At 37.2% G+C, this 26,308-nt stretch overlaps 1 protein-coding gene across 2 annotated transcripts; it reads right to left on the minus strand.

Moving 5' to 3' along the window:
* Positions 1–34: 34 nt before the first annotated feature.
* On the minus strand, positions 35–25,593 carry NAA50 (N-alpha-acetyltransferase 50, NatE catalytic subunit). 2 transcript variants are annotated; one of them, XM_090276753.1, is made up of 5 exons: positions 25,274–25,593; positions 1,979–2,112; positions 1,486–1,605; positions 1,007–1,073; positions 35–283 (listed from the first exon to the last, which is right to left on the minus strand). In XM_090276753.1, exons 1-5 carry the CDS (start codon positions 25,279–25,281, stop codon positions 106–108), a joined length of 507 nt encoding a protein of 168 aa, XP_090132879.1. In that variant the 5' UTR covers positions 25,282–25,593; the 3' UTR covers positions 35–105. The 2 variants fall into 2 exon arrangements, with proteins under 2 accessions (XP_090132879.1, XP_090132870.1); XM_090276744.1 differs by having other exon boundaries at positions 1,979–2,115.
* Between the last annotated feature and the right edge of the window lie 715 nt (positions 25,594–26,308).

Raw genomic sequence — 26,308 nt, forward strand, 5'->3', positions numbered from 1 at the left:
CAAGGAGTGGGAAAAGCTTTAAAAGAAAGCGGGGGGGGTGGTCATCAATGGGCCTCTTTTTTATTTGGCGACAAGCAAGTGCAAGAAAGTCCATTTGTAATTTGTTCAGTTGTCTGTCTTTTGCATGTCTGCATTCTGGCCAGAAGGGACTTTGAGGTTTTTCTGCAGCACATGAGCATCTGCGGGCTCTATCCTCTTATAGTAGTTCTTCTTGGTCTCAATAATCTCAAAACCAAACTTCCTGTAGAAGTCAATTGCCGACTCATTGCTGATCTGGACATGCCTGAGATATGAGGGTATCAGGGGAAAAAAAAAAAAAAAATTAAGATTTCATCAGCTTTCATATGTTCTCCAGATAGCAGGAAAAAAAAAAATTTAAAAAATTTTTAAAATGGGTCTCAAATGCCTGAATATATCCCTCTTTGTGATTTATATAAAAAGATGCTTTATTTTGAAAATAAATAATATGAGCTTTCTAAATTATTCCTCAAATAGCATTATGTAACTTAATCTCTCCTGCTGTCAAAGTGAATATGAGAATTTTAATATCAATATTCTAAGCAATCCATTGTTATGACCTATCCTTGGCTCTTAATCTGAGGTCTCTTAAGACCCAAGTATAATATCAGCCAGGTACTCTCTGATTTAGATTATTAAACTCTACTTTTAATGAGCACATGACTACAATACTTCAACAAAATATAGAGTGCAAACACAGGGCACAGAAAAGTACATAATATTAATGGATTAAATCTTAAATTAAAACTTGAGTTTTAATCTTGATTTCATCCCTGTGACTTTGGACCACTTTCCCAAATATAATAAAGCAAAACAAGAATATTTTATCTCAGGTTTCTTATTATTAAACGAGACAATAAAACATCATAACCACTATTTCCATGGTGTTTCCAAAAGACAAATAAGTGACCAGAATTTAAAGTTTCTGTAAAGATTTCTATTGCCAATTTATTGCTCTTTAGATAATATTAAATATTATTTTACTTACAGATAGATGTTGTCAAAAGTGCCATCTTTTTCACAGATGTTTAAGACATGATTTAACATTTTAGTTCCTATTAACAAGACAAACAAGTAATCTCGTAAAGATCAATCTTTAAATTACACATCTAATGGCCATCTTAGCATTTACTGAGTCCTTATAGAATTTGAGGTAAACACTAGACATCTTGATTTTCCAAATATTTGTTCTCTCTCTATACTATGTATGTTTGAAACTGCTCGCAAAAAAGCAAACTTTATATAAACAAGACATTCCAGGTAGAAGGAAAAAGGGACATTAATAACAAATCTATATAGGGCTTCCAAATGAATTATGTTAAAAAAATAAGTATTTTTCACCTTACATAATTCAGTAACCATTTCCCAGTATTCCTAAAGAAATTATTTGACTCACTGGGTCAGGAATAGTAACAATGTGTTCATGCTTCTTTGAAGAAATTAAAAAAAAAAATTCAATAATTTTACCTATTCCTAGCCTTCGGTATGGTGCCAGACATCCTAGTGTCATGATGTAAAGTCTCTTCTGATTCTGTGAATGATCCACCCTACAGCATACTGCACCTACTGCAATATCATTGAAATAGGCTGCCATGGAAAACAAAGATACAACGTTCAACAGACAGAATAACACATTTTATTAAATCTTTCCCACCCCCTCTATGAGCTATCAGCATTAAATTTTATCAGTTTCTCTGAAAATCAAAAACCTCCCACACCTTCTTAGGAATTTAATTCTCATTGAGAGTAAAGCTAAATATGTGAAAACACCAGAAAAGATTTAGCATTTCCTTTTAAAATTCTTATTTTGTCTTGATTTCTCTGAGATTTTTCTCAGAACCTGGATCACCCCATTTCACTTGTAAAATAAAGAGACTAAACTTATTAACTCTTTCTGCTCTACTACTGACTAGAGGTCAAGAACATCAAACAAAAGAAGGAATAAAAACACATATTATACCAAGTTTTGCTAGCTCGCCAACCTCCAGCACATCCTTGTAGAACTTGTCATTGTAGCTGACAGGAAAGATGACCTGGTTTAATCTCTTCAGCTGCTTAATATTGTGTGGTGTCACATCTCCCAGCTCGATCCGGCTACTGGAACAAACCAAAAAGTACTCAGTAAAACATAATTAGCAGTATTTGTTAAGATGAATATATTAAAAGTGTACCAAATCTCTTTTACATGATGTATAACCCAATCCTTTCACCATAAATTTATATTCCTATGAAGATTACTATTTTATAAGCACATTTTGCTAGCAATTTCATCCAGATTGTTTTCAATGTATACATTTAGAGACAAATACAGTAAACAATTACCAACAAGAAGTCCAGAATAATATGCTATATAAACTCCAAAATTTTCCTTGTCTTCTACAGTTCAGAAAATTAAAAACATCTATGATTGATCAGAATGAATAATGATACCTAATATTGCCAAGGTGGTAGCAAATTGGGTTCTTTTTTAAAAAATATTTTATTTATTTTTAGAGAGAAGGGAAGGGAGGGAGAGAAACATCAGTGTGTGGTTGCCTCTCCCACACCCCCAACTGGGGACCCGGCCCACAACCCAGGCATGTGCCCAGACTGGGAATCGAACCAGTGACCCTTTGGTTCACAGGTCGGTGCTCAATTCATTGAGCCACACCAGCCAGGGCACAAATGGGGTTCTTACACCTGCTGGTGGGGATGTCGATGGATATATCTCTGGAAGACAATCTAGCACTATGTATCAAAAAGCCTAAAAAGTGTATCTCCTTTGTCCAAGTAATTCCACTCTAGAAATTTATTCTAAGAAAATAGTCCAATATATAAATATGCAAAATTATACATAATCTATTCATTGAGCTAGGAACCACCTACAGAATCACATGGGGTAGTACTCAAACTCCAGATTCCTGAACCCCACCCCACACCTTCAGAAGCAGAATCTCTGGAATTGGAACAAGAAAATCCATATTTTAAAAACAAACAATAATATAACAAATTATCCCATTCTGTAAACTACAATTTAAAAAATTGGTTCCATGGGAAAAGAGATTAAAGATAACAAGTTTCAGATTCATAGTAAGAAAGCTATTCTGTCTAGAGCTATCAACAAAAGGAATTTTTATTAGCTCAAGTCAATTTTACTACCATAAGCTAAAGGTTGATCAATTGTGACATGACATACTTGAATAGCATCTACATAATTTTTTCTTCCTATTTACCATCAGCACTACAGTAGTCCCTTTCTCTATATCGTGGTTCACTTATTGCGGCCTCACTGTATCATGGGATTTTTAAAAATATTATACTTAATTATTTATCGCGGATTTTTCGCTATATCGCGGGATTTTGCAGTACTGTATACGTATGTTGTTAAAGTTACGTAGGTTTAAGAGTGTAGAATAAATGTAAGGTTCCTACTTTGCAGGGCGGTCTAGAATGTAATACCCGTGATAAGTGAGGGAATACTGTATCATTATTAGTAGAGTTGCTTACATACATTATTTGTCTTCTTAAAAATCTTAACGGGGTGACAAAAACATTAAAATGTCATATAAAAATGAGTTCAAAAATACTGTAAAAAATCTGATGCCAACCAAGCAGCTAGAAAACTGTGAAGGTTACTCTTTCAGTGCCCATTCCAGATCACAATTAACATTGATGAAAAGCAGGAAATACAAACAATATAGCCTAATTAATTACTTGCAAAATAGGCACATAGTTTTTGATAACCCTGTTAAAGAAATGGCTAAACAAGAATGTTAATCTTGTTAATCACACCTGACTGGTGTTGTTCAGTGGACTGAGCCCCAATCTTTGAAGCAAAAGGTTGCCAGTTCGATTCCCAGTCGTATGCGAGAGGCAACCAGTTGATGTATCTCTCATGCATGCACTGATATTACTCTCCCTCTCTTTCTCCCTCCCTTCCCTTCTCTCTAAAAATAAATAAACTTTTAAAAAAGATAATGTTATATATCACACTTTTATAAGAAAAAGAAAAATATGAGTGTCCAACAATAGGGGACCTGTTAAATAAAGCATGATACACTTATTAGCACAGAAAGAGAGTGCTGATAGTGTTTGTATATAAAAAATTATGATCCAACTTTTGTTAACACATACAAAAAATATTTTAAAAGTATATTCAAAAAAATGTGTTAAAAATTGTAGGTACTTTTTAAAACTAACTTCTCTCAAATGTTAAAATTTAGATAATCAGAAAACAATGGAATGTATTACAGTTCTTAAAAAAAAAAACCAAAAAACCCAAGTATAGACCATTATGTTCATTTGAAACTTTAGCTTTCCTGCTACTGTTATTTATTATTTAATTGTGACCAACTACCCTTGACTATTTTATATCTCTTCTTAAAATCTGAACATGAGCTTCTCAGCAGCCACACAAAATCTTAAGATGCAAACATCTTATAAAAAAAGATATTTCTTTTCCAGTTTCTAGCCACAAGAGTGAATATAAGCAAACATGGCCTTCTCCCAAGTGTTTGCCAATTGAAATAAACTCCCTTCGTGAGATTTGTATCTTCTTTAACTAGGTTACATCTCATTCACAGAACTTTCCCTCTCTGTATTAAAGCAACTCTAACCAAGGCTTTTGGTCTTTATAGCTAATATAATGACATTTTACCCAAAACCTTTTTGTGATTAAAATCTAGTGGACTCACATACCCACCACCCAGTCACCCGGTGTTTTATTGGCAGACACTGATTATTTCACTGTAAAATACAGGATCCCTTAAGATACAGAAATCAAATCTTACATAAATGTAATAAATTTTTAACAAAACTCCTCCCATTTAATTAACACATCAATCACCTCATATATATATATCATTTTTGATGTATGGAAACATTTAAATTCTACTCTCTTAGCAAATTTCTATCACATAATACAGTTTCCACGTTATGCATTAGATCCTCAGACCTTATGCATTTGGTAGTTGAAAATCTGTACCTTTTTACCAATCTCTCCGCATTCCCCTACCCTGGCAACCACTTTTCTACTGTTTCTGAGGTTTTTTTCTTAGGATTCCAACATAAAACTACTCTTTAATTTAGAATAGCATCTAACAATGCAGTAATTTCTTTTAAACATAACATACCTTTAGTAATTATATTTAATAAATTATTTTATTAATCATTGTTTATGATTAATTTAATTATACATAGTACCTAAAAAAATCACTGTTGCAATTTTTAAAATTTAGTCTCTGTACGTTAAAAGTGATTGAAAAATTACATTAAGTTTAACACTACACAGCAATAAAGAAAATCTAAAAACCTAGAAGTCAATCTTCTCAATTATAAGTGAAAGAACTTGAATTAAAAAAATTTTAATGGCCCTGACTACTGTGGCGCAGTGGTTGGGCATTGTTCTGCAAACCAAAAGTGGCCGGTAAATTCCTGGTCAGGGCACATACCCGGGTTGCAGGCCAGGTGCCCTGTTGGAGGCGTGAGAGTGGCCACTAATATACTTCTCTCACACATCAATGTTTCTCTCAACTCTCTTTCTCCCCTCCTTCCCTTGCCCTCTCTCTCAAGGTAAGTAAAATAAAATCTTTAAAAAATAAAAAATTTAAGAATGATTTCTAAGTAACTATTGGGCTTCACGTATATTTATAATTTTTAGAAGGAAATAACCAGGTATTTCTTGTTTTCATAGAGAAGGAAAAGGTGGTTATAGTGCAGTGTGCTAGATTGAATCCACTAACAAAGATTCCATTAGGATAGACAGATCAAGCCTAAATATAGAGCACAATATTAAATCATTAGAGAATAGGCAGCTTCATCTTTCTCTGCTTGATTTTAAAATATACAGCTCTTGATTAAGAAAGAAAAGGAAACATGGGCACAGAAATGACTTAAGAAAGTGAAAATATCTCATAAGACTATGACCAGAAATAACACCGACATATAGTCTAATATTTTTCTATGGACAGAGAGACACATACATATTTTAAAACATAATTGCGATACTATAAAATTGTTTAGTATCTATTTAAGAAAGGAATTAAGCAAGTTTGATTATTAATAGACTGCCAGGATATGCTATAAACAGAATTTTAAAGTCTATTAAATGTAACTGTCAGCAAAATCCATCTTCAAATACAGTTTAACTCATGAACATGATATGTCTGATTGAAATGGAATACTTCTGTAATCCTGATCACTTAGCTCTGAATTATTTTAAGTGGATATTCTAAATATATCAGAGTAATATCATCAATTTATAAATACAATGCAGCAAAGAACGTGTAGTATCAAAAGCATAGAGGGGCTACGTAGAAATGTCAAGAAAATGAGAACATCACTTGACTGTAAACAACCAAAAAGCTTTTAGAAGTTAAAAACATTTCTAAATTAAAAATAAAAAAAACTTCAAGTCTCCATTACAAAAGTGGAGAGCTTTAAACAATTCTATCTGTAAATCTAAAATGTTCTAGAGCTCTCATTAACATCAAAGTTGCTTATTCAAACCATAAGTCAATTATTTCAATATTTGAACACCTATGTGCTGACACACCTGGAATGCAAGGACTTTACACCTACTAGGAAATGCAGGTATATATAACACAATATGCTAGTAATACCACATACACACAAAGTACAAAAATAGTAATAAAATAGAAGTGATGCTGGAAAATGCTGTGAGGCATGACTAGGAATTTGTTTTGTGGGAGGATAAGAAATGTATTCTAAGGAGAGCATAGAACATGAAAATAGCAATGATGAATTCCCAAAACTATAGGCAATGTGATATGGTAAGATAAAGTGTGCTTTGTGTAAATGTAGAAGCTGGGGTTGGAAAGGAAGAGCCCATTTCATGAGGATCTTGCATGTCAAGACAGTATTTAGTTGTCTTTTCTATCTACACCTATCTTGGTGACCTCAATCTCATAGCCTTATGGCTTTAACACTGCCAACTTCCACATTTCTGTCTTTAGTCTAGAGGAAAATTCCTAAACTTCCCCCTGAAATCTGTTTCGCCTGCTTTCCCTATCAGGCCTCTACATCCTTGGCTACAGGTTATTATCTCACCTCCTTGTAATATTCTTCATAGGCTTTCTTTATCAATCAGGATTGTTGGTCTCAAAGGCAATTTAGAAGTGTTCCTTCTTGCTCTTTATTTCTGTCAGTGTTTGCTTCATTTATTTTCAAGTTCTATTATTAAAAGCATAAATATTTAGGACTGTTATGACTTATCCTTTTATCTCTTTTTTGCTGTAATAGTCCTTGTCTTAAAGCCTGCTTTGTTCATCAAGACATGGTTTTCTTCTAATCAATGTTCCATGGTATATCTTCTACCATTCTTTTGACTTCTTCATGTGTCTTTTGTAAACAGCATATACTTAAGTCTTGTTCCTTTTATCTGACAATTGGAGTATTTAGTATGTTCAGATTTAATGTAATTGTTGTGGTCTTTTCAAGTCCATCAGCAATTTTCTACTTATACTAATACCTGGTTTCTTGATTTTCTAATCTACTAGGGGGTCAATTTTTTTAGCTTTTCATTTTTCTTTTATTAATCTTTTTTCAATTACAACTAACATCATACATTAAAATATTCAATATATTCCCTACGCTCTACTTTACATCCCCCTGACTATTCTGTTACCATATTGTACTTCTTTAATCCCTTCCCCTTTTTCATCCAACACCCCCTTCCGATCTGGCAACCATCAAAATGTTCTATTTATTCCATTTCTATTCTGCTTGTTTGTTCGTTTTAGATTCAATTATTGATATGTGTTTAGTGCCATTTTATTGTTCATAGTTTTTGACTTTTTAAAAAAAATCTTCTTAAAGACCCTTTAACATTTCACATAGTACTGGTTTGGTGGTGGTGGACTCCTTTTAGCTTTTTCTTGTCTAGTACACTCTATATGTCCTTCAATTCTAAATGACAGCTTTGCTGAGTACAGGATTCCTATTTGTACGTCCTTGCTTTTCATAACTTTGCATATTTCTTGCCAATCCCTTCTGGCATGCAAATTTTCTGTTAAGAAATCAGCTGACAGTATTATGGGAGCTCCCTTCTAGGTAACTAACTGCTTTTCTCTTCCTGCTTTTAAGATTCTCTCATTGCCTTTATCTTTCTATATTTTAATTAAGTGTTCATCTTGTTTGGGACTCTCTGTGCACTTCCCAGGCTTGTATGTCTATTTCCTTTGCCAGGTAGGAAAGCTTTCTGTCATTATTTTTCAAATTGCTTTTCAATTCCTTGCTTCCTCCCTTCTCCTTCTGGCACCCCCATGATGCAAATGTTGGTACACTTGAAGTTGTCCCAGAGACTCCTTACAATAGCCTCATTTTTTTGTACTTTTTCCTTTTAGCTGCTCTAACTGGTCTTTTTTGCTTCCTTATATTCCAGATTGCTCTTTTTATTCTCAGCTTCATGTATTCTACTTTCGATTATCTGTAAATTACTCATTTCAGTTAATGTATCCTTCATTTCTGGGTCTTTTTTTATGGTCTCTCCTGTCTTTTTATGTGGTTGAAGTTCTCCCTAAGTTCATCTACTCTTTCCTAAGCTTATCGAGCATCCTTATAGCCAGTGTTTTGAACTCTGCACCTAAGAGTTGCTTGTCTCCACTTTGCCTAATTCTTTTTCTGGAGCTGTGCTCTGTTCTTTCATTTGGGATGTGTTTCTTTGTCTCCTCATTTTGGTAGCCTTCCTGTGTTTGTTTCTATTAGGTAAAGCTGCTATGTCTCTCAGGCTTGATCTAGTGGCTAAATGTAGTAGGTGTCCTGTACAGTTCAGTGGCACAGCTTGCTTGTTCATCCAAGCTAGTCACTCAAGGTACAACCCCCTATGTGGGCTGTGCACACCCTCCTGTTGTAGTTGAGCCTTGACTGCTGTTGGCAGTCCAATCAGCTGCAAAGATTGGCCATGACCACTCTGGAAGATCAGCTGCACAGGGGAACACTGCGCAAAGCAGGACTCACTCAGCAGGGCTTTGGTGCCCATTGAGTCTTTCACTTGAATATGTCACTTGTGGAGGAGGTTGGGTGGTGCTTCAATGTGGTCTGAAGCTGTCCACTGGGTGCAATGGCTCTGGGGCATCCTGGGAGGTTCAGGCCAAGGTCAGCCACTGCCTGTGTTCTATCCAGGACCACCTGGCAGGAGCTACAGAGACGTGCAGATGGCTGCTACTTGTGCTCCTTGGCTTGAAGGTGCCTAGGAGACACAAACCAAGACCAGCTGCTGCTAGTGCCAGTTCTGGGACCACTTAGACAGATACTGGGCAACAGTAGGGCCAGATGCTGCTTGTTTGAGATTTAGGAAAGTATAAAGCATGAACTAAGAGAGGCCATTCATAGGGAAAAGCCACTGGAAATAGCTTGGGTGGGCCCAAAAAGCTGGTGAGGCAGAGTCTCGGAATCACTAGGTTTGGGAAAACAGCGATGGCCAGGTGGATGAAGACTCAGATAAGGCACTTTCCTGCTGGCTCTGCGGGCAGAGTTCAGAAAAAGAAAAATGGCCTCTGTCAGCATTTCTGTCTGAGAGAGGGCTACCCCTCCCTCCCTCGCCCTGATGCCAGACACTTCAGTTCCTCCCCGTATGTCCGTGGTGCATTTAGAGCTACGATCCCAGCAACGGAACTCATAAGGGGTAATCCAAGTAAGTCTGTGTGAGAGCCCTTTAAGACAAATGCCCTGGGATTCCTGAAGCCCTCCATCTCAGCCACAATCCCTGTTGGTTTTTACAGGTAGAAGTTATGGGGACTTTTCTTCCCAGCACTGGAACCCTTGGCTGGGGGGCCTGGTATGGGGCTGGAACCCCTCAACCTTCAGTGGGGACCTCCCACAGCCAAGACACCCCTCCTAATTTTTTATATACCACATGTTCCTGTGAAACCAGCCTATTCTATATTCCTCTACCCCTTACCAGTTTTGATGTGGCTTCTTCTTTATATCCTTAGTCGCAGGACTTCCATTTGCTAGATTGTAGGTGGTTCTGAATGATGGTCGTTCTGTATTTTAGCTGTATTTTTTATGTGGTTGTGGGAGAATGCTAGCAAATGTTCTTAACTTTTAAAACCAATTAAATTAACTTTTTTGATGTATAGTTCAGACTTGAAAAACATGTACAATCATTTAACCACCATGAATACCAAGATATAGCATGCTTCCATTTGCTTGGTTCCTTACATTCAGCATAATGCCTTTGACATTCACCTTTTCTTAGCAACAGTTAATTCCTTTTTTTAAAATATCACTTTTGTTTTTATTAAGGGACATTTTATTGATGATGCTATTACAACTGTCCCAATTTTTCCCCCTTTGTACCCCTCTACCCGCTAACCCCCTTCCACCCAGCAATCCCCTCCCATTAGTTCATGTCCATGGATCATGCATTAAGTTCTTTGGCTTCTCCATTTCCTTTACTATTCTTAGCATCCCGTGTCTATTTTGTTCCCACCAAATATGCTTTTTGACCCCTGTACCTTTTCTCCCATTCTACCCAGCTCCCTCTCCGCTGATAACCTTCCTAATGATGTCCATATCTATAATTCTGATCCTGTTCTAGTTGTTTGCTTAGTTTTTTAGGTTCAATTGTTGATAGTTGTGTTTGTTATTTTAATGTTCATAGTTTTCATTTTCTAAAATAAGTCCCTTTAACATTTAATATAATAAAAGTTTGGTGATGATGAACTCCTTTAGTTTTACCTTGTCCAGGAAGCACTTTATCTGCCCTTCCATTCTAAATGATAGCTTTGCTGGATAGAGTAATCTTGATTGTAGGTCCTTGCTTATCACCACTTTGAGTATTTCTTGCCAGTCCCTTCTTGCCTGCGAAGTTTCTTTTCAGAAATCAGCTGGTAATCTTATGGGCACTCCTTCGTAGGTCACCCTCTGCTTTCCTCTTGCTGCTCTTAAGATTCTCTTTATCTTTAACCTTTGGCATTTTATTTATGATGTGTCTTGGTGTGGTCCTCTTTGGGTCCACTTGTTTGGGACTCTCTGAGCTTCCTGGACTTGTATGTCAATTTCCTTCACCAAATTAGAAAAGTTTTCTTTCATTATTTTTTCAAGTAAGTTTTCAATTTTTTGCTCTTCTCCTTCTAGCACCTCTATAATTCAGATGTTGGAACTTCTGGAGATGTCCTAGAGTCTTCTTAAACTCTCATTTTTGTTGTTGTTGTTTTGAGTTGTTTCTTCAATTTGTTCTGGTTGAACGTATTTTTCTTCCTTATGTTTTGAATCATTGATTTGAATCCTAGCTCCCTTCCCATCAGTGTCAGTTCCCTGTATATTTTTCTTTATTTCATTTTGTATAACCTTCTCTTCTTCCTTTATTTTGTGGCCGTACTCAATCATTTCTCTGAGCACCCTTATTACCAGTGTTTTGAACTCTTCACCTGACAGGTTAGATATCTCCTTTTTGCTCAGTTCCTCTGGAGTTTTGAGCTGTTCTTTCATTTGAGCCATACTTCCCTGTCTCAACTTGACAGCCTCCATGTTTATCTCTGTGTATTAGATAGAGCTGCTGCACCTGCTATGATGTAGAGGGAAGCCTTAGTTCATCATCAATGCGGGGCAACCCGTTTCTCCACTTCGTGGTTCTATATGTGGGGGAGGGGTCAGAGAGGCAACAATGCTGCTTACATGACACTCGTCCCTTTTCTAGGCACTTCTCCCACTTCCCGAATGTGACTAGTGCCCCTCTAGCTGTTGCCCTGGTAATGGTACCTAGAGTGGGTTGGTTTGCATATGTTCTAGGACCATGGGGGCCCTCTAAATGGCCTCCCCTGAGAGATGGGTAGTTTCTTCCACTGCCCCACCCTCCACTGGCTTTCAGAGCCAGAAGCTATGAGGCTAATATGCAAAAAATGTTTATTTTCTTTCATCTTCAGTATTAAAATGGCTACACAAAAATTCACCAATTTTGATAAGTTGTTTTTAATGCATGCTGATATGAAAGCTATCACAATACAATCTAACAAAATGGTTTCAAATGAAGTTAAAACAACTAAGCACTACTACAGCCACCTTACAGAAAAAAAGCAAATGAACTTTTTGACACAATACCATAAAATCCCCATTTTAAGTGTACCATTTAATTATTTTTAGACTATTTACAAAGTTGCGCAACCATCACCTCAATTCAACTTTAGTACAATCACATCTCAAAATTCCCATATGCACACCTGAAGTAAATCCCATTTCCTACCCAAAGCCAGTTACTAAATATACTTCCTATAGATATGCCTTTTCTGGAAATTTCATATAAATGGAATCATACATATGATCTTTTGCAGCAGACATATTCATGTAGCATAACTTTTAAAGGATTCATCCATGTCATAATGTTTGTCACCAGTTGAATAGGATTCCATTTTATGGATATGCCATATATTGTTCATCCATTCACCACATGACAAGCATTTTAACTGTATCCACCCTCCCCCCCAGCTATTATAAATAATGCTATGAATATTGCATACAAGTCTGTGTGGACATATGTTTTCATCTTCTCTGGTAGATACCTGGAACAGGGATTGCTGAATTATGACAAATATGCTTAACTTTTTAAAGAAACTGCCTGTAGTAGGCAGAATAATAGCCCCCAGAGAAGTCTATATTCTAATCCCAAGAACCTTTAATACATGAATTTACATAGAAAATGGACTTTGTAGATGTGATTAAGTACTTGAGATGAGAAGATTAATCACAGGTCCTTAAGAGTCAGAGAAGATGTGATAAGAAAAGCAGACATGAGATTTGAAGATGCTATGCTACTAGCTTGTAAGGTAAAGGGCTATTAACCAAGGAGGCCTATAGCAGGGGTCCCCACCCGCCCTCCTCTCTGTTCATGGACACTGTTTGAATTACCATCTGAGCTCTGACTCCTAACTCCCACCTCCGTCCCTGGAAAAACTTGGGGACCGCTGGCCTATGCAAGCTGAAAAGGCAAGAGGACACTTTCTCATCTAGAGCCCCTAGAAGAAACATAATCCTGTTGTATCAGTTTCCTAGCTGCCTTAACAAATTTACCACAAATTCATTGGCTTAAAACACAAATTTCATTCTCTCCAAGTTCTGGAGGCTGGAAGTACAAAATCAGGATGTAAGTAGAATCATGCTTTCATGCTCTCTCAGGGTCAGGGCTCTTAGGCTCCAGAGAAGATTCCTTCCTTGCCTGTGCCAGCTTCTAGCAGCCTCAGGTACTTTGTGGCTTGTGGCAGCACAACTAGTGTCTGTCTCCATCTTCATATGGTCTTCTGTGCATGCATATGTTCTCCTCTTCTCATAAGGACACTAGTCCTTAGATTTAGGGTCCATCCTAATCAAGTATGACCTCATCTTAATTAGGGTCCATCCTAATCAAGTATGACCTCATCTTAATTACTACCTGCAAACACCCTATTTCTAAAGAAGGCCACATACTGAGATTCTAGGTAGACATTAGTTTTGGGAGGATACTATTTAAAATCACTATATCTACCAACACCTTGATTTTAGCTCACTGAAGCCCATTTCAGAATTTTGTCTCAAGAACTAAGGTAACAGATGTGTTGTTTTAAGCTACTAAGTTAGTAGTAATTTGTTACAGCAGTAATGGAAAACTAAAGCATTGCAAAACTTTTCCAAAGCATCTGCACCATTTATATTACCACCTGTAACCATAGTAGGATTCCTGTTTCCATGTGTGGAAACACTGCCAACACTTACTTACTGCCTTTTTGTTAACAGTCATTCTAGTGGAGTGAAGTCATAATCTCATTGTATTTGCATTTCTCTAATAACTAATGATGCTGAGCACCTTTCTGTATGATTGTTCACCATCTGTACATTTTATTTGGTGAAATGTCTATTTAAATCTTTTGTCCATGGTCGAAGCCTGGGAATAAACCTAGAATTTTCACATTAACTTATAATAATTCCATCTTTTAAATACTTATCTAAGTTAGAAGAGTTATTTATATATTCTGGATACAAGTAACTTACCTTATATATATAACATAACTATTTTCTCCTAAGTCGTGACTTGTCTTTTCATCTTCTTAACAGTGTACCATACTAATGTAAGCTGTTATTAATAGCGAAAACTGGTAACTCTCTGTACTATCTTCACAAATGTAAATCGAAAACTTTAAAAACTACTCTAAAACTAAATTTAGAACTATTCTAAAGTAAGTCTGTTTTATTAAAAAAGGAGGAGGGGCCCCGGATGGTGCAGCTCAGTAGATACAGCACTGGCCTGAGAACTGAAAGGTCACCAGTTCGATTCCCAGTCAGGGCACATGTCTGGGTTGCAGGCAACGTCCCCAGTTGGGAGTGTGCCAGAGGCAACCATATGATGTTTCTCTCCCTCTCTTTTTCCCTCCTTTCCCCTATCCCTAAAAAAATTAAAAAATAAATAAAAAATTAAGAAGTTGGAACCGTCAGATTAAGAGATCATGAGGTATTTCACCTGATTACAATGTGTGAATCTTTTGGGATTCTGCTTTGAACAAACCTATTTTTAAAAAAACTTTTTTTAGCCTTATGAGAAAAACCAAATATGGACTGGGTATCAGATCATAACATGATACTGGGTATAATAGTATTGTAATAACTTTTTTTTTAAAAAGTCCTATGTTACAGACTCATCCTGAAGGATTTACAGATAAAGTGGGACAGCACGTACATTGGAAGTATTGCAGGTTCGGTACCAGAACATTACAGTAAAGCGAGTCGCAAATTTTTGGTTTCCCAGTACATTTAAAAGCTATGTTTCCACCATATGAGTCTAGTAAGTGTGCAATAGCATTGTCTTAAAAAAAAAAAAAAATGTACATACCTTAATTTAAAACTACTACTAAAATTGTGAAACATCATCTGAACCTTCAGCAAGTTGAGACATACGCTTTTTGCTTAGGGAGGGTCGTTCTTGATGTTGATGGCTACTGAGTGATCTGGGTGATAGCTGCCAAAGGTTAAGCTTTCTGTGGCAATTTCTTAAAACAAGACAATGCAGTTTTCTGAATGAGTGACTCACTATTTCTCTGTAGGATGCAATGCTATATGACTGCATTTTACATACAGTAGAACTTCTTTCAAAATGGGAGTCAATCCTCTCAAATCTTGCAGCTGCTTTCTCAAATGAGTTTATATAATATTCTAAATCCTATGTAGTCATTCCAATCTTTACAGCAAGTAGATTCTATCTCAAGAAACCACTTTCTTTGCTCACCCATAAGAGACAACTCTTCTTACTCTAGTTCTCTTGCTATTTCCACCACATCTTCAGTTACTTACTCCACTGAAGTCCTGAGCCCCTTAAAGTCACCCATAAGGGTTGAAATCAACTTCTCCCAAACTGCTGTTAATGTTGATATTTTTACCTCTTCCCATGAGTCACAAATGTTCTTAATGACATACAGAACAGTGAATTCTTCCCAGGTTTTCTGTTTACTTTTCCCAGATTAATCAAAGGAATCACTATCTATGGCAGCTACAGCCTTACAAAATTATTTTTTAAATAAGACTTGGAAGTCCACATTACTCTTGATCCATGGGCTGCAGAATGGATATTGTATTAGCAGGCATAAAAACAACATTAATGTTGTTGTACATCTCCACCAGAGCTCTTGGGTGACCAGGTGTATTATCAATGAGCAATATTTTAAAAATCTTTTTCTGAGCAGTAGGTCTCAACAGTGAGCCGAAAATGTTCAGTAACCATGGTGTAAACAGATGTGCTGACATCTAGATTTTACTGTTCCATTTACAGAGCATAGCAGAGTAGATTTAGCATAATTCCTAAGGGCTCTTAGGATTTTCAGAATAATTAGCAGTGGCACCAACTTAAAGTCACCTAACAAGAGTCTGCCTATACCTTGAAGACAGGCATTGACTTCTCTCTAGCTGTAAAAGTCCTAGATGATATCTTCTTCCATTATAAGGCTGTATCATCTATATTGAAAATCTGTTGTTTATAGTGTAGCCACCTTCATTAATTATCTTAGCAAGATCTGGATAACTTGCTGCTTCACTTTGCACTTCCATGTTATGAAGATGGCTTCTTTCCTTAAACTGCATGAACCAAACTCTGCTAGCCTCAAACTCCCCTTCTGCAGCTTCCTCACATCTCTCAGCCTTCATACAAGTAAGAGAGTTAGTGTCTTGCTCTGGAATAGGCTTTGGCTTAAGGAAATATTGTGGTTGATTTTATTTTTAATACAAACCACCAGAACTCTCCCCATATCAGCAATAAGGTTGTTTTGCAACCCTTATCATTCATGTGTTCAGTGGAGCAGCACTTTGAATTTCTTTTTTAGAGCTTTTTTAGACCTTGCACTCACAAGTTGGCTAACTGGTGCAAGAGGCCCAGCTTTCATCCTATCTCCGCATTCCACCTACCTTCCTCACTAAGCTTAATCACTTTGAGCTTTTAACATGAGTGAGTGATATGCAATGTTTCTTTTTCACTTGACCACTTAAAAGGCCCTTGTAGGGTTATTAACTGACCTATTTTCAATATTGTTGTGTCTCAAGGATTAGGAAGACCTGAGAAGAGGGAGAGACAGGGGACTGGACATTTGGTGGAGCATACACATCAACATTTATACTACGTTCCCTGTCTTATATGGGTGTGGTTCAGAGCACACCGAAACAATTACAATAGTAACGTGAAAGATCACTGATCACAGATCACCATAACAAATATAATCATCATGAAAAAGTTTCAAATATTGCAAGAATACCGAAATGTGACACAAAGATACAAGGTAGTCAAATGCTATTAGAAAATGACACACAGATGGACTTGTTCAACCACGGTTGCTACAAACCCTCAATTTGTAAAAATGCGGTATCTGTGAAGCCAATAAAACCAGTTATGACTGCATATCAAGGATTTCCTTTGATGTACTCCAGCAACAAGGGAAAACAAAAACAAATGGGTCAGGAGAAGATGAAATAACAACATGGGAATTCTACTTAATAGAATTAGATGCACGAGGGCCTACCTCACAATTTTCTTTACTTTTGTATGTGCTTGAAAATTTCCGTAACTAAAAGTAAAACAAGCAAATATTACTCATTACATAAAGCACTACAAGCTGCAGTATTTTGAAGTTACATTAGCTTTTACAGCAACTTTGGCCAGGAAAGAACAAATGTTATTTACTTATTTATTTCCTCATCAAGGACATTTTCTTTTGCTTTTTTTTTTGAAAGAGAGGGGACAAGAGAGAGGAAAGGAGAAAGAGAAACTTCTACACACCCAGACCAGGGATCTGCACCTGGACTGGGGATTGAACCGCAATCCTTCAGTTACCAGATGACACTCCAACCACTGAGCCACACCGGCCAGAGCACAAAGATGTTATGTTTGATATTAAAACTGATGGTAGAAAAATACTTGATGCCTCATTTATTCTTTACTTTTTGAAAGAAAAAGTAAAAGGTGACAAGTTCCAACCTTTAACAAACCACATTTTCTCCATTTCTAGCTGTACCAAGCCCTCAGTTTGTAGAAGATAAAGTGAATGAGACCTGGATGAGAATGAGCCTCCCATTTCGGTACAGACCTCCCCTTCTAAATTCAGCAGTTTGAGGATAGCTTGTCATTGTCTTTGCCTTTGGTGTAAATGGCCGCTTGTCCTGACTTAAATGCTACCTAATGTCATTGGAAGCAATGTGGGTATTAAATAAAAACAATTAAATAGTAGAGGAAACGTGCCTAAACTTTTTATATTAATTTAACATATAAGAAAAGAATTCCCCTTTTGTAACACATTACTTTGAGAGTTGTCTTCTGGAATATAAAAAATGTATAATGTGCCCTGGTTGGTGTGGTTCAGTGGATTGGGCGCCAGCCTGCGAACCAAAGGGTTGCCAGTTCAATTCCCAGTCAGGGCACATGACTGGGTTGCAAGCCAGGTTCCCAGTTGGGGACGCTTGAGAGGCAACCACACATTGATGATTCTCTCCCTTTCTTTCTCCTTCCCTTCCCATCTCTCCAAAAATAAATAAGTAAATAAAAATGCATAATGTACTTACTTCCTCTCACTATGGGGATACATCACATTACCAAAAAATGTCCATTCTGAGAAGAACATCTAAAAACAGAAACACCTGTACTTCAGGGGTAAAAGAACTGGAACCCATAAAGATGTCCAAGTAAGAATTTTCACAAATGTAAGTAGCGTCGCAAAATCTAAGAATGAATTCCAAACCCAGCTATACACCAGTCACCCTGCCAGTTAAAAATTCAGAATCCCTCATCCGACCTTAAAATCTTTACTTTTGTAAATAATCTTGTTATGTGAACCATACAAATTTAACACTCACCTAAATAAACTTCTCGTTGTATATGTGTAAATTTCTAAATGTGACGGCACTAGAGGCTAAAAATGCGGAGAGAAATGGAGTAAGTCATTGGAAAAAATATGCCATATGTTTAGAATGGATTTCACAGAAAATGTTAATCATTTCCCTAAACTAGTATAGTATGTAACAAGATAGCTTTAATGTGTGTGCCATAGCTAGTATTGAGGAGCTGTGATTCAAACTCAAACCAGCCTGACTCAAAACATGGTCTGTTAATCACTGCACTGACTACTTACTTCAGAAAAAGATTTCAATATAATTTAATAATGTAGACTAATACTTTATCAGTTTAAGACTCTACTCTGTAGACAACTCCCCAATTCTTGGTCTAAAGGTTAAATTGGCCATGTGGCCACATCTAAGTGATTCAACAGTTATTTTTTAAATTAAGTTGGATGCTAATATTTAAATCGTAGGATTTTACTCAAAGCTTATCTTTCTTCTCTTGTTTTACTCAGTTACCTTATCTGTTTTATCCCAGGTTCCTGTTGACACTGGAGTTTATAACTCTTAACTATAAAAACCTGAGGACAGTAGTTATTAAAGACATGAAATTAATTCTCTTGGCTTAAGTAAATTCATGGGACATGTTACTTTTTTCTTGTTTTTCAAATTCATAACAAACCCCAAAGCATCTTCATACCCAAGTTTTTAGACTAAGGATCTAAAAGGGGAGACAGACTGATGTAATATGAGTGCCCACAGAAATGTGTATCATCATGTCCTTACATCTAGAAAACTTGCTACTTTCTCTCCACTTTATAAAACCCATTAGAATTATGTGTGCCAGCACCACAAGAACAGTCTGTTACTCAGTAAATTACATAATATTTGAGCTTAGAATGTGGTAGTTCTAGGAAACCTTTACTCTTGGCTTACAGAAGAGCACTGTGATAAAATGAGATAATGCATGTTAAGTATTCAGCACACCAACATTAGATTATAAGCACTCAAATGTTTTTAGCTAGTAAAGGTAATGCCGATTATGTCCATAATTGTGAAAACAAAATTTAGTAGCAATATTTTCCAAGGCCACAAGGTGGAGACATGACTACATGAAAATGGGTCCTTCTCTACAAACTGACTTTTAAAGTCATTTGTCAAAAAGAGAAAATGAAGTAGAGAAAGCTATTAAAGACTGGTTTTATTTTAGGTAGGTATTAACTGCACCTTGGCACTAAAGTTTAATTGCTTGGTCACTTCTTGTACAGAGTGTTTGCTCTGCCTATGTCTACAAACTCCAATATAGTGCAAGATCAGATATATCACAACTTCCCTCAGAGTCATCTTTACTCCTTAGGCCCTTAATATATTTTAATAAATTAATAACTGATGGGTTCTCTCATATGAATGAGACTGTATAGCAGAGTTTCTCAATCTTGGTATTACTGATATTTGGGGGCTGGATAATTCTTTGTTGTAAGGGGCTTTCCAAAGCATTGTAGGATATTATCTCTAGCCTCTGTCCATTTGGTTGTCATTATGACAACCAAAAATGTCTCCAACAACTAATTCAGATTTCTAGGGTGGGGCAGGAGGTGTGCCCCTGATTGAGTCACTTTTTAGAGAGGTTTAGCAGATATCAAAAAGTGGGTGGAATTTTTAACTGCAAGCTCTGTGACTGCAAGTATCAAGTGTATAAAATCAGCAATTATTTGGTTGAGTACTAGAAATGCTAAACACACACAGGGGCACAATCTATTCAAGGTTATAGCCTAAAAAGAATCAAATTATTCTTTGAAAAATTTGCCATGGCTATATATGTTTAATGAGGAGAGCTCCTTCCCAGCTCTGGCTTTTTCCTTACTACTGTTTTTCTTCAAAATCTCTGAATCCAAACATGTATTTCTAACTTCTTACTGGTTATCTCCACAGGAATCCTAAATTTAACACATCGAAAACTGAACACATGATTCTCTATAGGAAATTAAAACAGCTACCTGTATCTTCTATTTTTATTAATAGCCCTACCATTCATCAAATACACAAATTTAGTTTTAGATGTACTCTATGTCCCATTTTAATCCATTAAGTCTGCTCATAACCTGTCTGGATAGCTTTTGAGCAACATGGTTCATCCATCATTTCAGTCCAAACCCTACACCTAGAAAGGTATGAGAACAGAGCTAGGGAGAAAAAGTCATCACAATGCAGTCAGAATAATCCTTCTAAAACACAAATCTGATCACTTTAACTTCTCTGCTTAAAAATTTTCAAAAGCTACATACAACCTAACAAATGAAATTCAAATAGTACTGCATATAAAGCCCTTTCATCAACTAGCTGTGGGACACTGGCCTAGCCTTTCCTCCTTCCCTCAGTGTTTTTTTGGCCATAAAAAAAAAAAAAAAAAATTCAAAAATCTCAGAATCCACCATCTCTTTCCTTCTTGACTTACCTCCGTAACTGTTTTTTCATTAGACTATATATATTATACCTACAACAGGTGTTTAACAGTGGAGGACATGTTAACAGCTATAAAGAGTTAAAGTGCTATGAGGGAGAGGGATGGGGGAGCAAGACTCACAAGGCACAAGAGCAAAATGATAACAGCACCTTAAAAGATAATTCAAACATGATTCCAGAATTGTTTCTTGGTATAATGTTGGGTGGGCCAAAAGTCCGTTTAGTTTCATCCATAAAATGAAAGATACATTTTTCATTTTCACCAGTAACTTTACTGATTTGGATATTTTGAGTATGTCAGCTATCTCCCACTATTGGCTTCTAGTGGGTAAAGACCAAGCAGCATCTACCATTTTACAAATGCTCAATGTATACCACTCATCCCAGATAAGGGTATTTCATACCACCCATCACTGAAATGGCAGCCACAATGTCTTCCTCCATTTCCTGAAGGTTTTTCCAAGTGCCCATCAACTTCTCCATCAGCTCTTGGAGAAGGGCACTCTCATACACTGCTGGCAGTATAAATTGTCACTATCTTTTTAAGTTAACTTGGAAACATATATCAGGAATTTTAAAATGCCAGTACCTCTTGATGCAAAAATTTCAGTTCGAGGAAATTATCCAAAAGAAATAATTAAGGACGAATATCAAATAAGCATTCACTTCAGCACTATCAAAGACTGAGAGCTGAGAAGCCTTTGGACTTGAAAAACAGGGTTATTTCCTCCTCCCCTTGAAGAGCTTCAGCAATGACAGAGGCAGAAAATAGGTTGCACTTGATCAGGAAAGGCAAATACACACTTCCAATTATCCTTCCCTATCTACTGCAGACAAAGTGATTGGATTATAATATTTTAATCTAAAACCTTTGGCGCACAGTTAAGATATTTAGAAATATTTACCATCTGGGAACTAAGTCCTAAAGGAACAGATCACATTTCACAAAAATTTGTGTTTTCAGCCTCTAGCACAGCACTGCCCTATGCAAGTCTAATTTGAGTCACATATGTAATTTTTAACTTACTAATATCTACATTAATAAACCAAAGACACAGGTGAAATAATTTCAACATGTAATGAAAATAACAATTGTTAATGGCTATTATGTTTTCTGAAATAAATCTTTTTTTCATATCAAGTCTTAAAATCCAGCAAATAATGTTTCTAGCACACCTCAATTCACACGTTAATTTTCATTGGGATATCTGATCTTTATTTACTTTTCATAAAATTTACAGTAGATCCACATATCCAAGTTGTTGGACCAACAACCAACTTTGAGTATCAGTTTTAAAATTAAAATTTTAATTAAAATTTAAAATACAGTTTTTCATTAACACAAGCCACCTTTCAACTGCTCGATTATAACTAGGAACTACTGTATTGAACAGGACAGGACTAACATTTTGCTATAAATTAGGCACTGAATAAATGCAAATAGGAGATGATGGAAGAGAACTGGTCAAGAGAAAGCAGTGTTCCCTGATAGAGCAAGTACATAATTTTATAGTTTTAAACTGTAATCCATACAATACTCATTGCTGTAATGGAAAGGAAGTTTCTATTAGTCCTACTGGTTTTCTAATGGTTTCTGCAGACTATGCTTTAAAAAAAAAGAGAAGAAAAAAGGGCAACCATTTAAATAATTGAGGGGCATCTTTCAGACCAAACCCACAATCCAGGCCATGTGCCATCACCAGGAATCAAACCAACAACCTTCACTTTGTGGGATGACACCCAACCAAGTGAGCCATACCAGTCAAGGCTACTTGCCTTCTTTACTTTGTGCACATGTATTCACATCTTGTTAGACATTTTTATTAGCACCAATTTTTACTACACCTCTTTAGTACAAATAAAGGGTAAACAGATTCAGTTTTACTTTCTATTATATCGACCAATTACATTGCCAGCTCAGTCATGTCTGCGTATGGCACACCCTCATGCTTGAATTCACCTTCCCTAATATGAACAGATCTATTAAAAAGATCAGCTTACCAACCGCGAATTCAACCCACAACGTTCCTGGTTCATAACAAGCAACCTCAGTACAAAAGTAACGTATCTTAACATACCTCAAATTTCTAAATCATGCATATAAAATGCATGCAGTAATTAACTGCAAATGTACTACGGAGAAGACAAATACATGTGAACATAATGGAATGTCCTACTTCTAATAAAAACTAAGTGAAATAGGAAGAAAAACAGGTAAAAGAGTAACTAAAAAGTTTCAAAATGATAGGCAATATAGGCAATGATGTAAATACTTAAACACATTGATTTAGAGTGGAAGTTGTGCATTTGTTTCCAATTTTAGATATTTCTATTCAACTTACAGTTCAACTAGCTTCCATATACAATAAAACACTTAAGCAAATAAAAGTTCACACAAAAACTATATAATCAGGCCACTGTACTTCACAGGCCTTTTAATACTAACCACATTGCGCACGTTGATAGAAGTCTTTGAACTCCAGGACCTTAAATTATTTTAAATAATGTCTATCGTCTTCATTTGTTCAGTGCCTTAAATACAAGGCTCATAAATAAAAAATTAAAAATAAGAAAAAAATGTTCAAGTCCATCTTAACTGGGAGTTCATTTGTGAAGTTAGAGAGACAATTCCTATGAAATCATCTTACAAGTTTACCATTAAGAACACAATTTTAAGCTCCCAATCATAAGTAATAGGAACTAGACGTAAGGACTCTTCATTTCAGGCACACCTGATATAACATAGGATACAGATTCAATAACTAAAAATTTCCTCTAAATTTGGCCAGCTACTCTAAATTTCACCCCATCAAGTTATTAACTATAAATAATCATTTTAAATAAAAGATAATTACCTCATTCGCATAAACTGAAGGTAGACTGTTATTAATATCACTTTTTGACCCATTTCTACTGCCAAGTTAGGTAGCAAAACATTACACTCTAATGTGACTGAGCTAAACCGAAGACTTTGGATCCAAACATAAAGAATAATTTCCTGGAGGCCTTTATAAATCTATGCACAGTCTCAACACTGGGAACTCTTCTTCAGCTTCATTTTTATTATTAATACTTTTATAGAACAAGACAAATAAGTATTGAATGCCCAAGAAAATACAAAAAATGAGTAGAAAAGAGCACCCACACTCAAAAAAAAAAGAAAAATCTCACCAAATTACATCTGACCTTATCTAAAATAGCTAAACTTCCTACATTATAATTCAAGTGTAGCAAATATTTCTCATACCCCTCAACTGTTATCCTGATTGGAACTCTTTAGAACCTGATGTGAAAGAATATGAAATTTTTTTTCGTGATTTCGAAACCTGAACTACGAGACATACAATTCAACGTTAGAATGAATTTCCAATATTTAAAGCAAAACTGGAGTAAAGAATCATGTTACAGAGCTAAGGCCAAATTAAACTCTTGGACCTCTTCTGCAACCTCAAATACATAAAAACAGAGGTAACATTTAGACCCTTGTTCTAGGTAGATTACTTACAACACTGGCTTCTATTTCATCCTCAAAAGGGTTGCTGAGTAGTTGGAAAGGCTTCACTAACTCAAAATATAGTTACAATTCTTTAACTGACTTGCCATAATAGAAAACTCAGGAATCACAGAAAGCTTTTCAATAAAAATTGCATTTCTTCCTTTAAGGAGGGTAAAGGCAAGCTCTCAAACGGCCAATTTAGGCAACATTTTAAAACACCGTATTATGTAATTAACATTTTAACAGTATGTAATTTAATATAGGTGACAGCTTATCCAAACGAAAATAGTCAAACCAAAATAATCTCTAATTGTACCCAAGAGGGAAACTATGACAGAATACTAACTGCTAATCACCTGAAGAAAACGTCGAACTAAGGACCCCCACAGTACAGGGGCAATACTAAACTACTGGAGCAACAGCTCCACCTACTGATCAACAATAGTTCCTTAAACATTTTGGCACCCCAAGTCCACAGTGCTCACGCTCTCTTCCCCCCCTCCTCCACTCGGTCTGACCCAACCCAAATCCAGTTGACTCACTAGCTCTAAATACTCGTCTCCCTCCTCTATATTCCATTTCCTTCCTCCAAGAAGGTCCTGCATAGCTCTCAAATGCGGATAAAACTGAAACATGACAAACACCAGGGCTCCCGCTGTGGAGCCTAAGTTTGAAGAGGACAACCAGACCCACTCCACTTGGAGCGGCGGGCTGGGGGTGTCTCAGCACTCTGTTTCTGGGTTAAAGACCCCAGGCACCTCAGAAGAGCTCTTCCTGGTTGCCCCACTCAGCTGCAATTCTCCAGTCAACACACACTCGTCCTCTGGGCCGAGAGCCCGGGTTGCCAGGGTCTTGCTCTGTTGGCCCTTCAGCGCGCGAACGGCCAGAGCCGAGCCTCCGCCCCCTCCGGGAGCAGAGAAACCCAGAAGTCTCCCTCCGCCGGGTCTTCGCCCGGTCTCTCTCCTCCCTCGCAATCCTTCTCTCCCGCCGGCCCGACCCTGCCCGGCTGCCCTTCCTCACCCTTTCATCTTCCCCGCCTGCTGAGGCCGTTGTTACCAACGCTATCAACGCCGTTGTCGTCGCCGACCTGAGTGCTCAGAGTCCTTAGCTCGGGCCACTCAACCCCACTAGCCGATCTCCCCGCCTAGGGCAGGGAGCTGAGCCGGTGACGAAGGCCACGAGAGTAGACCGCGGCCCTAGTCTCAGGTGGTGCGTGAGTATCTCCCGTCGCCGGACTGGGACTGCCGCTTCTCCACACGTGCGTACAGGGTAGTCGACTCCCGCCCGCGGCCGCCGCCAGCCCGACCCGCCGCCGCGTAGTGACCTTTCACCCCGCCCCCTCTGCGCGCCGGCGCGTAGGCCGCCTCCCGCGCAGCCTCACTGCTGGCCTCCACGCACCCTTCCCCCTCCAGTTTAGGACCTCCATCTTTCTACTGGGCTGTGTCCTCTGGCGTCATATTCCTCCTCCCATCCTTTACGACACTACTTGTGGGGCTTGCTCGGTAGGCCCTGGCGGTAAAATCCGGGTTTTTCCGCCCCTCCATGAGCTCTTACACTTAAGTAAAATCAGTCTTCCCTGACCCTGTTGTTCCCAGATGATAGTCTTCGTGATGACCTTCGAAACGGTCCTTTCTCGTAATATGGCTTTATAAAGTTATTCTAAATATAAAGAAGTCTGTGGAAAACTCAAGTGAATGGGGTTTTTCTTTTCTTTTTCTGAAAGACAAACGTAATTACAAATGGCCGTATAGCTTGGCTTCAGGCCACCACGTTTCAAGTTTTTAAATCATGTGATTCCCCAAGCCTTTGAGATTGGGATTTTATAGTTGGATGCCAGAAGGACGGAACTCCTTGGTCATTTCCGGTCTGTAAATCAAGACGTTAGCGTCACTTCCTTAGCAATGCATTTTTAACCCCTTCCACCCATTCCTTGTACATTGCACATAACATAATCTTTGTTAAAGTTTTTAGGGTTTTTTTGTTAAAATTTAATCGAAACAAAAGTAATGCTAAAGTAATCCGCAAAAATACAGGCACCTAAAACGTACAGCCCCC

Source organism: Furipterus horrens, unplaced genomic scaffold (genome assembly GCF_987537825.1).
Source record: "Furipterus horrens unplaced genomic scaffold, mFurHor1.1.pri manual_scaffold_1, whole genome shotgun sequence".
Taxonomy (NCBI): domain Eukaryota; kingdom Metazoa; phylum Chordata; class Mammalia; order Chiroptera; family Furipteridae; genus Furipterus; species Furipterus horrens.

Bases quoted from the DNA above. Each gene is read 5' to 3' on its own strand.
- NAA50 (XM_090276744.1), bottom strand. The intron at 1,606-1,978 runs GTATAATATGTG...TTTCCATGGCAG, and splicing joins TGGCGAGCTAGCAAAACTTG to CCTATTTCAATGATATTGCA. The intron at 1,074-1,485 runs GTAAAATTATTG...TCTTGTTAATAG, and splicing joins ATACCGAAGGCTAGGAATAG to GAACTAAAATGTTAAATCAT.